Below are 13895 nucleotides of genomic sequence, written 5' to 3' on the forward strand. Positions count from 1 at the left end.
ACTCAGGTTCTCCCTGCATGCCCGAGTCCCTTCTGATCACAAGGTCCTCCTGGCTGGCACATCCTGCTCCCATTCCTGAACTCTGCAGCCCAGGGGCTGGGCTGCCCCTCCTATATAATCCAACTGTTTTAGTTACCCACCCTTTCTTTCTTTCTTTCTTTCTTTCTTTCTTTCTTTCTTTCTTTCTTTCTTTTTTGTTTTTTTTTTTTTGTTTGTTTGTTTTTCGAGACAGAGTTTTTCTGTATAGTCCTGACTGTCCTGTAACTCACTTTGTAGACCAGGCTGGCCTCAAACTCAGAAATCCACCTGCCTCTGCCTCCCAAGTGCTGGGATTAAAGGTTTGTGCCACCACCGCCGCCCAGCTACCCGCCCTCTTTCTAAATTTGGGTCTCCTGGCTGCTGCATCTGATCCATCCCCTCCCTTCCCCTCCTCTCCTCTCCTGGCACAGTTCAATCTGGTCTCGTCAACTCTGCCTTTGCCCAGATTTCCCCACCTCTGGTTATGCTCTCCCACATAGCTACAGTAAACCATCTCCTCCATCATACCTAGGAACATACATGTTCCTTTCCTTTTATTTCTTTTCTTCATTCACTTACTACCTTCCTTGTCTTTCAACAACATTTTTTTTTTTTTACCTACTCCAGCTTGAATGGGTGTTTGCTCTTCAGGACCCAAATGCCCTTCCATTGAAATATATACCTAGATAATGGTCTCCCCTTCTCAAGTCACAGCTGAGAAACCACACATAAATCTGATTGGCCACTATCCACAGAAGGACCAGGCATTGTACTGATCTAACTACTATGCTGATCTTTCCCTTGGGTCAGCTTAGCAAAAAGAATGCCAGAGAAGATGTTCAAAACGCCACACCACACATACACTCTTGGGCTCTCACAAAAGAAAAACATGGCCATATTGCCATCCTGCCCTCCATCCTTCTTCCAGTAGAAGCAGAGGATACCACGCTTATGTTCTAACTAGAAGCATGATACAGCCATGAGGAGGCATAAGGCACTGAAATTGTAACGTGTATGCATCGTTTTCTTTTGCTTATGGGTCTTAATCATGAAATGGGGAAATAATCAGGAAAATGTTTTTATAAAACTCAATGTCTTTGGTTGGACCATTTCATAGACACATCCCCTCCCACACCTCCCAGAAATCCACGAGATCTGTTTCCATGCATGTAAGACTTAAGCTAGGCTTGGATGCTTAGATTGTTTAATTTCTTTTCCTGTTGCTGACAAAAGCAACTTGAAGGAGAAGGAATTTCTGTGTGCTTGTTCACAGTTCCAGCAAACAGTCCATCAGGGAAGGGAACTGGTGAAGGAGAGAGCAGAGGAGGATGGAGGCAGTATTGATCTTCACTCCCACTTGTTTGTTTATATGATCCAGGACTCCAGCCAGCACATGGGCCATGAATCATATACAGCTTCTCCCATATCAGCTACGATGACCAAGATAATTCCCAACAGCCAAGCCCAGAGCCCCATCTGGAATGGGATTCCAGATTCTGCCAGGTTAACAATTAACACTAACCATCACAATAGATGACCATTACTATTATTGATGGGGGGGGTTGTTTAAGGTGGTATTGCAAAGAAAAGTAAAATGATTTAGTGATGATATTATTTTGATGATCAGAAAAAAGAATAAGAGGCACTGTACATATATACATATATATGCACATATATGCATCACATATGTGTATGTACAAATATGCATATATATGTATACACATACACATGTAAACACATGTGTGCTCACTTACAGAGAGAAATTTACATGATAAAACATTCAAAAACACTCCAGTAAATGATTCAATCTACCATAGGAGCCTCATTGCCAGCTTGCCAGAGCAGAACCCTTAGATATCAGTTTACCCTGACACCTGTGGGAATCAGGTGTTCCTTTACCTCAAATTCCCACATGGCTCACTATAGGGATCAACACAGGGCTACTCCCAATGACAAATGACTCAAATTGTTTTGTGTGTTCAAACCATTTAGTGTTCCAAGGAAGGAGGGCTGATGGACTAAGTCCCTTAAACATGCTCAATTACAGGATCATTTGCACATGAACTGTGTCCATAAAATGACATGACTGGCATTATCACATGGAGAATGAATGTTTCTAGGTAAACAAGGAAAAGTGTGGGTCTTATTTAAAGAAGCTGATCCAGGCATGGGATCATGGCACTGATCCAATAGGGCACTGCGGTTATGAGAGCTCATGCAGAGTAATATCACGCAAGCCACCGGGTCTGAGGAGAAGAACTGAGCAGGGCAGAGCATCCCAGATGTCACAGACATGGGTGTGCTACATGAGAAAGCCCAATGGAGATGCAGGGAGAATCCATCAAAGGCCCTTTACACAGGGCACCAACAGTATGCAGTATGATGATCATTATCCCATGTGAAGAAGAGACATTTCAGATTTTCTCTTTGGAAAATTCATCCGGAATCCATTTAGGAACCCCAAACTGCCACCATATCACTTAAATTTCTAACTATTTGGCAATTACCAAATTCATGTTGCCTCAAATAACCAATATCCATGTCCACAGTCACAGATGCTGGGAAACCTGTCTTTATGGTAGGCTCTGAAGAAAAATTAAAAGAATTCCAAAATGCTTCAAGCCACAGCAGCACCAACTGAAGAGCCCCATAAAATTGCAAAATGACCTCTTTAAAGGATGAAAGAGAATCTTCCTACCAGGAGAAATAGTGGTGGCTCTGCCTAAAACTAGCCAGATAGCAAGACCAGAAATGCCTTCACTAAGAAGTAACCCAATACCCCGACTGCTCCTAGCAAGCCAATTTTTTATTCCAGGTCAGCATCCATCAAATCGCAGAACTCTGAATTGTTGTCATATCATGAAGGCATTGCTATTCAAGGCATGGCTGGCAGAGGGACAAAGCTTGATGGCTGTACCCAAGTTGAAGTTTCAAAGGCAACCCAGCTCAAATTCTTAGCAGTCAGTGTATCACCAGACAGGCCATTGAACCTAGCTTTCATGTAGACAGTGAAGACAATGGGAGTATGGGATGGCTCATGGATTGAGGAAAGGCCAGTGATTCCTATACAAGCCTGTGAAACTCAGTATGGTACGGATGACAGAGCTTCCCCCTAATAAATGCACCTACCATTGTTTTATGCTTGGCTGATAGAAAGTCCTACACGTGTTAGGAGTAAATAACAAAGGTGAACAGCCTGGCACTTGGGGCTCACTGTATGCACCCTGCACTGGGGTGCCTTCTCAGGATGCTACAAAGCCAGGGAGGTTAAAGTCAACAAGCTTATGGATAAGGAGCCTGAACATCACTGGTAACCTCTCCACTGAAGCATTAGCTCAAACAGGTCTGTCTAAGAGACTGGAGGAAAGAGATACACTAAGTGACAGCCCCCCCCCCCAGGCCCCCAGCCAAAAGTGACACTCACAGCTAATCTTGCATCCCTGTCTACATTCTTTCCACCAGCACTTCCTCCTCAAGCCAGCCCTTCTTCCTCAGGTCCAGATACTACCCCCTCCCAGCCCCCTGAATTACTCTTCTTGAGCTAGTTTAAGTGACAGTCACTCTTTAGAACATGAAGGGGAAATGACACCTAGGCTGAGAATCCACCAAGTGTGCAGAGTACAGGGGTTCAGCCGCAAACTGCACCTCATAGCTCCCCAGGGACTGGGTGTGACTGCCCCTCAGCTGTGCTTGAGCTGCTGACCTAAGAGGCAGCCAAGACAGGAAGTGGGGAGCCTGAGACGACCAGGCTCACCGAAATAGCACTATAGAGACTGCTGGGCATACGCCCAGTATGCTGTGTGCACCCAAAAATGGGGCCATGGTCTTCCAAGGTAGCATCTTAGAGAACATTCTGCCACCTGGAAAGTGGAGCAGCAGGGGTGGCATCCTTCATCCCAGGCCTAGAGAGAATGGTGCTGAGGCTGAGAAGTGGGGCCCCATCACCCTGTCCTACTTTAAATCAGTTATCTCTCAAGGTTAGCTGGAGCCGTATAATATCCTGTCTCAAAACAAAACAAAACAAAACAAAAAACAACCTAAAACCACAAAACCATAAAAAAAATGGGTGCCTCCTCTTTTTTTTTTTTTTTTTAAAGTGGCTTCTCCATTTAGTAGCAGCTCTCACACTGGCAAGAACCTTTGGGAACACTAATTAATATCTAGGATTTCATTCTTTGATCTGCAAACCACACGGATCGTAATACCAGCTCCCTACTGGCCGAGAAGCCACACAAACAATGCTGGCTTAGGTTTGCACACCGCTTTCGGAGTCCTTGGGGGAGTTCTCACGCTCTTTTCCTTAGTTCCAAAGGAATAACAGTGGTTATCTATAACTGTATTATTTTCCTTGTCAATTTTCTCTTCAGGTGGTAAGCCAAGAACGGTGCCTCTCAACCCTATAGTTCAAAACAGGAAACCCAGCAGTGTGTCAATAGAGGCAGGTTAGCAGACCCAGGAAGCTATTTAACCCCGTAGAGATAAGGAAGGTGTGCTTAAAGGGACTATTCTTCCCTTCGAGCAAAGCCTTGTCTTTCACCTAGAGAATCGGGAGAGAATCGGGAGTCTCCTTCAAGATAAGCAAACAGGCAGACCAGGAAGAAAGGAAAGGCCCTCAGTCACAATCTCAGCCTGCAGGACTGGCGGGCAGCAGGTCCTGGAATCCCGAGCCAATAGTTTTAGAAGAAGACCCTTAGCCAGGGGTGGTGGTACACACCTGAAGGCTTAGTGCTCAGTGAGCTGAGGCAGGAGGACTGATAGTTCCAGGACAACCTAGGTAACACCATGAAACTCTGTCTCCAAAAGAAACAACGGAAACCATCAGGCATGATGGCTCACACCTGCAATTCCAGCACTTGGAAGGCTGAGGCAGGGGGATGGCTGGCCTGGGCTCCGCCGTGAGTTTCAGGCTAGCCTGAGCGGCAATGTGAGAATTTGTTTCTAGATTAAAAATAAATTCTGTTCATCCCTTCTTTCAACAAATCAGAACTAAGCACCTACTAAGTGATAGGCCCTGGCAAAACATGAGAAGAGAAAACAAGACATTCATTTCCTGAAGTTCTCACATTCAGCGTGGATTGTGAATGAAGAAAAAAAAAAAACTGCACAGAGTGTGGCCACAGAAGTAGGTATGTTCAATGGGCACCGAAGCATCTGGGCATGCAAGCATCTGAGAACCCAGCATGCATCATTCCTTGTGAATGTGCCAAAGAGGGATGGAGCACATGATGGGCCTCTCTCGGCTGTAACCAGAAGCCCATACCACCCATCACTGAGGAGCCAAGGGCAGGAAGAGGGAGCAATCACCCACTAAGCACCAGCATTCCAGGCAGGCAGGATTCCCTGTCTTCCAGCTGTTTGTGTATCATTAGAAAAGAAATTAAGATGCCATTAGGAAAAAATTAAATAATGTGCATGTTGCCGTGACAACAGAGAGGCAACCTGCCAGATCTTGCTCCGAGTCGAGATTGCCCACACGCAGTGCAGCCCCTTTCTGGAGACCAAGTCTGGGGAGCTAGAAGGGAACAAGGTCTTACCAGCGTTCTTTCCCTTGTAGAAAATCTTCATGTCCATCAGGCCCGTGAGCTGGCTTGCTAGAATCTCCACCTGGGACCTGCTGTACTTCGAAGCTCTGAAGATGCTGAGCTGAGACCAGTCATCCCAGTAGATTTCATTCTAAAGAGAAAACCTTTGCCTGTTAATCTAGTTCAACGGTCCTTCTTTCGGGACACTTCCCGAGGACAAAGAACACTCCATCCCACCACTCTGCAGGGACAACGGATAATTACTGAATAACAGGCCCGGTCAAAATTCCACTTGACTGCAAGTGTCAGTGATTTTACTGAAACCTCACCAACAGCCCTCAGAAAGAAATGCCCTAGAAAAGGCTATCTGTACTCATTTAGTTGGACCACAGGGAGGTGACTCAGTTTTGAAATATGCCTCCCTATTCTAGGTAGACGCATTTGCTCCCTAGGGTGAGAACAACTGGAAGGTTATATAGGTGGCACACAGTATCAGTCAGCAGGGAGGAGCAAAGCAAGGGATGAAGATACACAGAACTGAGACGAAGCACCAGACAGTGAAAAAGCAAAGAGATTCACTCAGAGGAAGAGACCTCAACCTCCGACCTTTTGAAATGTAAGCAGTGGCAGAAGCCTACTTCTCTCCATGAAGGATGCAGACAAGTTAGGGCAAATTCAGAAGGCTGTCAGTTTTCAAGACCTCAGACCAACTCTACAAAAGCCCAACAGGCCTCAGCTCCGCGCCTAACCACGTTCTTCCCCTTCTCTGGCAGACCACACATGAACGAACGGCAGGACGAGGACTCACCTTAAAGACAGCAATGGCGTAAGGGTGTGGGAGGTTGTCAAGGATGACTGAACGCTGCTGGCCACTGAAAGTGATGCGCTCGATACAGTCCAGGTAAGCATCTGTCCAGTAGATCCACTGGCTGTCCACAGAGATGCCATTGGGCCACTTCACATCCTCTGACACAAGGCGATAGACAGCAGAGCCATCCATGTTGCTCCGGTAAATCCCAGGCTTCAGGTCTCCCCAGTCAGTCCAGAACATCACCCTGGTCAATACAAGGATCACACAATCTCATCAGAACGGCCCAGGACAGCCTTGATTCTACTTCCCAGAAGTAAGTAACACCTCAAAGCAATCATTATTACTACTATCTGTCTATATTTGAGATTCATTCAGAAATGTAGTTGAACTTGACTCAAAAATTCACCTACTGAAGTCTGCCTATAATCATATTATTCCAATAATATACAAAGAAATGCATTTATATGTATGCTCATCTAAATGTTAATTGGAGGAGGAAGGGATTTGTATTATACAACAGAATATACTTATTGCAATGTACCCAGTATACTGAAATACAAAATAGTTTGAAATCTATATATTGTACGTACTACTTAGTTTTTGTCAATGACACAAACTAGAGTCACCTCCCAAGGAGCAACTTCAATTAAGGAACTGCCTTCATCAAGCTGGCCTGGAGCAAGTCTGTGGGCCATTTTCTTGATTCATGATTGATAGAGGAGGGTCCAGGCCTCTGTGGGTAGTACCACCCCTGGGAAGGTGGCCCTGGGTTATATAAGGAAACTGGTTGATCGAGCCACTGGTAGCAATCCAGTAAGTATGGTCTCTGTTTCAGTTCTTGCCTCGGATTGCCTCAGGGAGGGGCTATAATCTGAGAGCAAAATAAACTCCTTCCTGCCACCTCGGTTTTCTTCCATGTTTTTATCAAAGCAACTAAACCGCTGTATGTGCTCTGACAAGCCACTGTCATTCAATGCGCATGTCTGTTGAAGGGCAGTATATTCTATCTATGTCTGATAGAATACACTGATTCTATCTGACAAGCCATGTGTGTCACTAAAGGGTGCTATGCTTAATGATCATAACTGAACATCAGTAAAAAGACTGTGAATAATTCAAGCAAAAAATTAATAGTGGCTATTATGTATGACTAACGGTGTCTATTATGTAACAATGATGTGATTACATCCCTAGGATGTAGGAGGATGAAGGGTGGCACATGAGCATCCTTTCAAGGTTTTCTCATCTCTTCTAATATCTTCAACTGAGCCTATAGATTTCTTTTAGAGTGTCCTTTTTAAAACAGTGTTAATTCTCAATCATAAATAAAGAAAAAAGCTAACACAGCATTTCCTTCTTAGTAATGTTTGTTGTGATGAAGGCGTTAGTAAAAAGCAGCCATGCATACCCCAAGTGCACATTAATTTTAAGTAAGAAAACCTGCACATGCCGGGAGTTCTGTGTGTGAGAATGACCAATCGAACTAAATGTTTGTGAGATTCATGGAACTCAAGATAAAACAATATCCTTACAATTTATCAGTGGCCTGCCTGGTTTACAAAGACTCTCTTTCATGTTACCTTTTCTATTGAAACACCCCACAGATGTGAGACATCTGGAGACCATAAGAGAGTTGGATGCTTCCTAATCAAATATGCTTTCTTATTGGACCATGACAAGCAAGCTATGGCTTCAAAAGCCTCAGTCAACAGGCTATCTCCCCCACGATCACCGGAAACAGAAACTTGACTTCAAGTTTCACTTTCATGAGCAGTTGTTGTAGCAGTGGGCATAATGCTGACTTCCCATAGGGAACACACTTACCCTTCATGGGGTACAAGGACTAGAGCCCTGGGTCGGTCAAGCACAGAGGAATTGACGATTGTCAGTCGGAAGTCACCATCTGGATTAGCTACCTGAAAAAACAAAGGGGGAGGGGGACAACGGAGAGGGATCTAAGCTCCTTACAAATCCCACAAAACCAAAGCTCTTGGGCTCTGCCTACAGCACACACTCGCTACACCTGCCCTCTACTCCGGGGTCTCATTCTAGAACCATTGGGATTCCTGCCTTGATTCCCAATCAGAAGGTGCTGATCATGTCTATGGCTGAGATAATTTCACATGGGCTGAAGGGAAAGCTAGAATTCTGTGCTCCCTGACTTCAACCCCTGGCCAAGCATGACAACTTGCACAAAGGTGACTGTTGTGGTCCCTCAGAGTCCATGAAGCTCCGTATGTATCACTCTTCAACACTTGCACACAACCCACACACATCTTCCTTCGTGCTTTAAACTGTCCCTAGATCACCTGTAATTCCCCTCAACAGTGCTGGTGCTAAGCAATAGGTGAGTTGTTCGGGAACGGACGCCAGGAAAAGACGTCTGCACGTTCAGTACCATCTTGGTTTTGTTTTGTTTTTTACTATTTCCAATTCATGGATGCAAACCACAGATTTGGAGGGGTGACTGAACTATTCTATATGCCAATCACTTCTGCCAGGGTCCTGAGAGGATTCCCCTCCGGCATCAGGCTCAGCTTGGAGGCAGGGGTCCCCAGAAGCTTCCCCATTCACTTCACCTTTCCATGCCATCCACTCCCCAACCACACGATCGATCGAGTGACTTGCTTCATGTTCTTAGCAGAAGGGCAGGTTTCTTTATGTCCTTTCTACTTCCTTTGTGTGGTTCCTACTTGCTTTAAGACAAGATCTTGTGTATCTCCAGCTGGTCTTCTAACTTATTCTGTAGCCCAGGCTGACCTCAAAACCTTGATCCTCCTGCCTCAACCAAGTGCTGGAATTACAGGGAGTACACCAATATGCCTGGCTCCTTTAAACTAAAAGCTAATCAGGAAGAGAATGTGTGTGTCCTTTCCACCACTCCTTGCTCACTGTATCATCAAACACAAGACCAGCACTGGCATGTATCCTGCACCAAATGGCACTGGCTTAATGACTAAGTAAATGAGACTCGCCCTCACACTTGAAGTAAAAGAGGTTTCAGGAAGCCCCTTGCTGTGTGCGCCTCGGCTGTCACAATGATTCATGGATCCAGGGCAGCCCTCCCAAGCCTCTGTTTCCATCTCGCTACATGTCACACAGCTCCCTGTGTCTCCTGACTTTGTGTTTTCCCATTAACCTGCACGTCACATCCCCATGCAGCGCCAGTACCAAGAGCGACTGGGTCAGTATTCCAGGGCCTCGGCAGTAACCTGTGAGGTAGGGTGCATAGATGATGCCGCAACACACTACTCTGGGCAGTTTACAGGCTCCTCATCACCCTCATGTAACCCTGGCTATACAAGGGGGAACCGGTTTCTGGGAAGCTAATAGGTAGGTAGAGATCAATACAGATAATGACAGAGACATTGTTGTTTTTGATAATAATGGGCTTTTACGGTGATTACAACAGTATGAAATCATAATCACTATTGTTACTATGCAGATGCTTCGGCTAGCCAAAGTACAAATACTCATGTATCTTAAATGGCACCTCGGGTTTCATTAAATAGTCCTCACACGAGTTCCTCAAGACTGTATACATCCTGAGATGACCCCCTTTCATCCCTTCATAGGTTCGGCCAGCTTAGGCCCTGAAAACCCTGGGGAACTTTCAGAGTCATATGACACACTGCCTCCTATTTTTATGTCAAATCTGGCTCAGAGCCCAGCTGCTCCACCTGCTTACTTAACGAAGAGCACAAGAATACTCATACCTCGATCTTTTTAGAGCCGGCATCCACCCAATAAAGTAATTGGCTGAGGGGTTCGAAGGCCAAAGCCTCCACAGTCTCCAGGCCTGAATTGATGATCACCTCTTGTCCTGTGCTCCCATTCAAGCAGAGGCGCTAGGAAGAGAGAGATGGAATCAATGCTGTGAACTGTTCAGCTGACTCAAGGCTACTCAGTCCCTCAGGAGAAACCCTGCCTTTAGCTAGCCGGTTTGCCAAGGTCACGGGGTTTTATAGGAGTAAACTCGCAGATATAAGAAGATGTGTTAACTGAATGGTGAACCGCGTCTAATCTGTTTCTATTACTTTGTACTATTATTATAAACACAAATTACTAAACTATGGCCCCTCTCAGAAGAATGATCTTTTTACTAAGACACGGGAGTCTGCTGGGTTTAAAATAAATGAAAAAAACAGATGGCAGCTCCTTTTTTCCTCTTCTGTCTCCTTTTATATAGTCCCTTGTGCCTCGCATGACTCTTGGCCATCAGGTGTCATTGTTGGGGCAATTACACTCAGTGGTCTCCCCTAGCCCACCTCACAACATATAACATATAACATATAACATATAACATTTCATATGGATTTTGGAACTAAGGATACAATGAGTAAATGTGATAGAGCTCTTTTTTACTTTTTTTGTGAACCTAGGGACTGACTCCTGCGTACTAGATAAATTATCTACCACTGAGCTACATTCCCACATTCATTTGGGGATGGAGAGATGGCTCAGCAGTTTAAAGTACTTCCTCCTCTTACAGAAGGAAGCTCAGTTCTTAGCACCCACATGGCAGCTAGCTGAGTGTCTGTCCCACAGTTCCAAAGGACACTTCTCCTGACCTCCCCTGGCACCACACATGCACACAGCACACAGACAGACAGACATGCTGTCAAAAAACACTCATCATACATATAAAGTAAAATAAAAAATAAATCTTTAAAATGCATATATTTGAACATATGAGAATACAGGAAGTATCTAGCCTATCTAGAGGTCTTTAATACCCATAGCCTTAACCTGGTATGTGTGTGTGTAATTATGTGTATGTGTGTGTGGCTGTTGTTGTGTGGTTGTTTATTTTTGTGTCCTGATCATTGAGCCTAGGGTTTTATGTACACTAGGCAAATGTTAAGCCACACAGATGTATCTGCCCTGCGTACCTGGGCTGAATCAATCCTCCCACCCTAGCCTCCCACCGTGCCCAGTCATTTCCTGGTTCTTTTCTGAGTTCAGGAGAGCTAGAGTGGGTAGTTATGTGGACTGAAGATGACTGGAAAGGCACTACACTTTGACATGGAAGGGAAGATGCTAACAAGGAAGGTGGCAACTGACAATCACACACTACCTACCATCGCCAGAATCTTTCTAGCAGGAAACTAAGATCTTAAATACAGTCAAAGATTCAGATTTGGGACATCCTCTATATTTCTCATAGAAGCAGAGATAAGCAGGGAAATAAAATTACAACAGAAAACTTCAGTTTCATGTAACAACCCAGAGATGGGTTAGTTACCACGTGAAAACCTCTGCCTGCTTACCTTGTTTGAAGCCTATCAGGACTGGGCAGTCAGAAGCCACAGCCTCAAGACTTAACCGAGGGCTTAAGGACTCACCTGGATGGTGTCCAGCGCCAGGTCAGACCAATACAGGCAGTTGCGTTCATAGTCAAAGTCCAGGGCCACAGCTGCCCGCAGCCCCGAGAGAGGAAGCTGCTCCGTGGCTCCCGAGGCCAGGTTGTAGCGGTAGATGGACTTGCGCATGGCGTATAGGATGAACTCATTCTCTTCTGCAGACATAAAGCAATCAGGATAGCCAGGGATGCTGCAGATTGCCAAGCAGACCTGGCCTACTTCCTTCTCACACACAAACCCCAACCCATGGTCACAAGGGTAGATCAAGTACCAGAGCCTAGGAATCTAGACTCAGGACACAGAAGAAAATCACCTGTCTAATCCAGTAACTGTATTTCTTTATGTTTTGTTACACTGCAAAAACAGCAACAAAAACATTTCAACATATATATTTCTGAGCTCTGCCTACAGCTTTCAGTCATACCTGTCAACATAAGTGACAGACCAGTCGTTCCATATCATATCCTGTGAGTGTTCCACAGCACCATTACCTTGGTAACTACTTAGTAACTACTACAGCCATCTAACCAAGTTTCCCATCTAATATGCTCACTCATACAAACTATTCCCAATGGCCTATGATGCTTTAGGTCCACCTGATATGTTTTCAAAGCAACAACATATTTCTTCTGGAGTGATTACAAAATGTACGAGAGAGTAATTACTGTTCTGTTTCTGCTGAACAAATGTTTACACAATGTACTTGCTAGGCACCAGGCATGGTTTAATCCTCAAAACACCTGTGAGATAGAAGAATGAATATTAATTTGCTAAAGGACACAGAGCTAGGAAGCAAGTGGTCCGGATCCGAAGTCTATGCTTTGGCCTTTATACCACGCTGCCTTTAGTGGTGTGGATACTCACCATGCCATTTTTTTTAAGGCATATAGAGGATCAAAGTGCTTTAAAGTTTTACCCAGTGTTGGGCAACTAGTGATTTAAGGCCTAGAACCCTCTCTTTTCTACTTAGAATATAGCACGGAAGTCATACTCTCCCACAGGAGGGCAGAGGAGTAGAGAACATCTCTAGCTATAGCACCCATAGCACCTCTGGGTAGCTGAACGCATAGAGATGCCAGAGAGTGGCAAGACTAGGAGGGATGTGTAAGCTCCATGCCCGTCAGCATTGCTTGCACATCACTGTCTACTAGTTGTTTGTCTATATCATTTGCAATACCTTGTGTAGCAAGTAGATTTTAAAATAACCCAATCTAGATGCTAGGGAGAACAAAACGCACAGTGTTCAGATGCTGCCTTTTGAGTGTGGGCCTGTCCAGATGTTTGCTCCTTGTGTCATCTCTCCAAATAGACTAACAATAAAAAACTCTTCAAAAAAAAATTTTTTAAAGCGTCTACTGATGCTATGCTACATATGGGATCAAGATGCAAACACAAATCCTTTGCCTCAGGCTTGAATTGGTTGCTGGTTTTTAAAATTTTTTTTGTGTGTTTGTTGTTTTGTGTTGTTTTCCCCTGTCTCTCTCTTATCCTGTTAATTCACTGAATTCACATATGCATATAACCTGCTTTATAGGAACCTCAATACTGGGCTGGCAAGATGGCTCAGCAGGTAAAAGTACAAACTGTGCTAAACTGCTAAACTGTGTTCAATCCCCAGGAACCTACACAGTGGGAGAAGAGAATCAACTCCCTGAAGTTGTCCTCTGACCTCTCCATCCACACTCTGTTATACAAATGCAGTCCCCTCCCCCAGCAGATATATAAATGTGATTTAAAATAAAACATCCAATACTGATGACACATTGAAAACAAATCCACTAAGTCAGAGTAGACAAAACACTGGTTTACTCTGTGAGACTGCTGGGCATGGTCCCTAGCATAGCCTCTTGAAGGCTTTAAATAATAGATAAATCTATAAAAATCTTAAAGAAGGAAAAGTTTGTTTCTTTTTCTTTGTTTTCACCTTGCTTCAAAAATACTCAAGGTACCACCACATGGTAACTAAATGTCGCCTCTGGGCTGACACTAATTCCAAGGCACAGGGCAAGAAGATGTAGGTAGCGGGATACAGCCATATGCTGGGCAGTGAGATTTCTGACCCACATCCCTTGGCCGCACCCAGAACTCTTACTGCTCTTCTTTGCCTCTTCTAGGAAGCTAGTCCCTTTACAGCACAGTAGGAGACCTGAGAAGCTTGGGAGGAGGCTGGGAGGGGGGGGG

The 13895-nt window shown here is 44.7% G+C and overlaps 1 protein-coding gene across 1 annotated transcript in view; it reads right to left on the reverse strand.

The window, feature by feature from the left end:
- The window catches only part of Sorl1 (sortilin related receptor 1), a 163470-nt gene that overhangs the window by 61540 nt on the left and 88035 nt on the right, over positions 1-13895 (reverse strand). Inside the window, exons 17-21 of the mRNA XM_031345625.1 lie at positions 11697-11869; positions 10068-10199; positions 8176-8267; positions 6349-6595; positions 5553-5691 (exon numbers count right to left, since the gene is read on the reverse strand). Of these exons, the coding sequence (XP_031201485.1) occupies positions 5553-5691; positions 6349-6595; positions 8176-8267; positions 10068-10199; positions 11697-11869 (783 nt within the window). The remainder of the gene's footprint in view (positions 1-5552; positions 5692-6348; positions 6596-8175; positions 8268-10067; positions 10200-11696; positions 11870-13895) is intronic.

The sequence above is a fragment of the Mastomys coucha genome, unplaced genomic scaffold (genome assembly GCF_008632895.1).
Source record: "Mastomys coucha isolate ucsf_1 unplaced genomic scaffold, UCSF_Mcou_1 pScaffold23, whole genome shotgun sequence".
NCBI classification, from domain to species: Eukaryota; Metazoa; Chordata; class Mammalia; order Rodentia; family Muridae; genus Mastomys; species Mastomys coucha.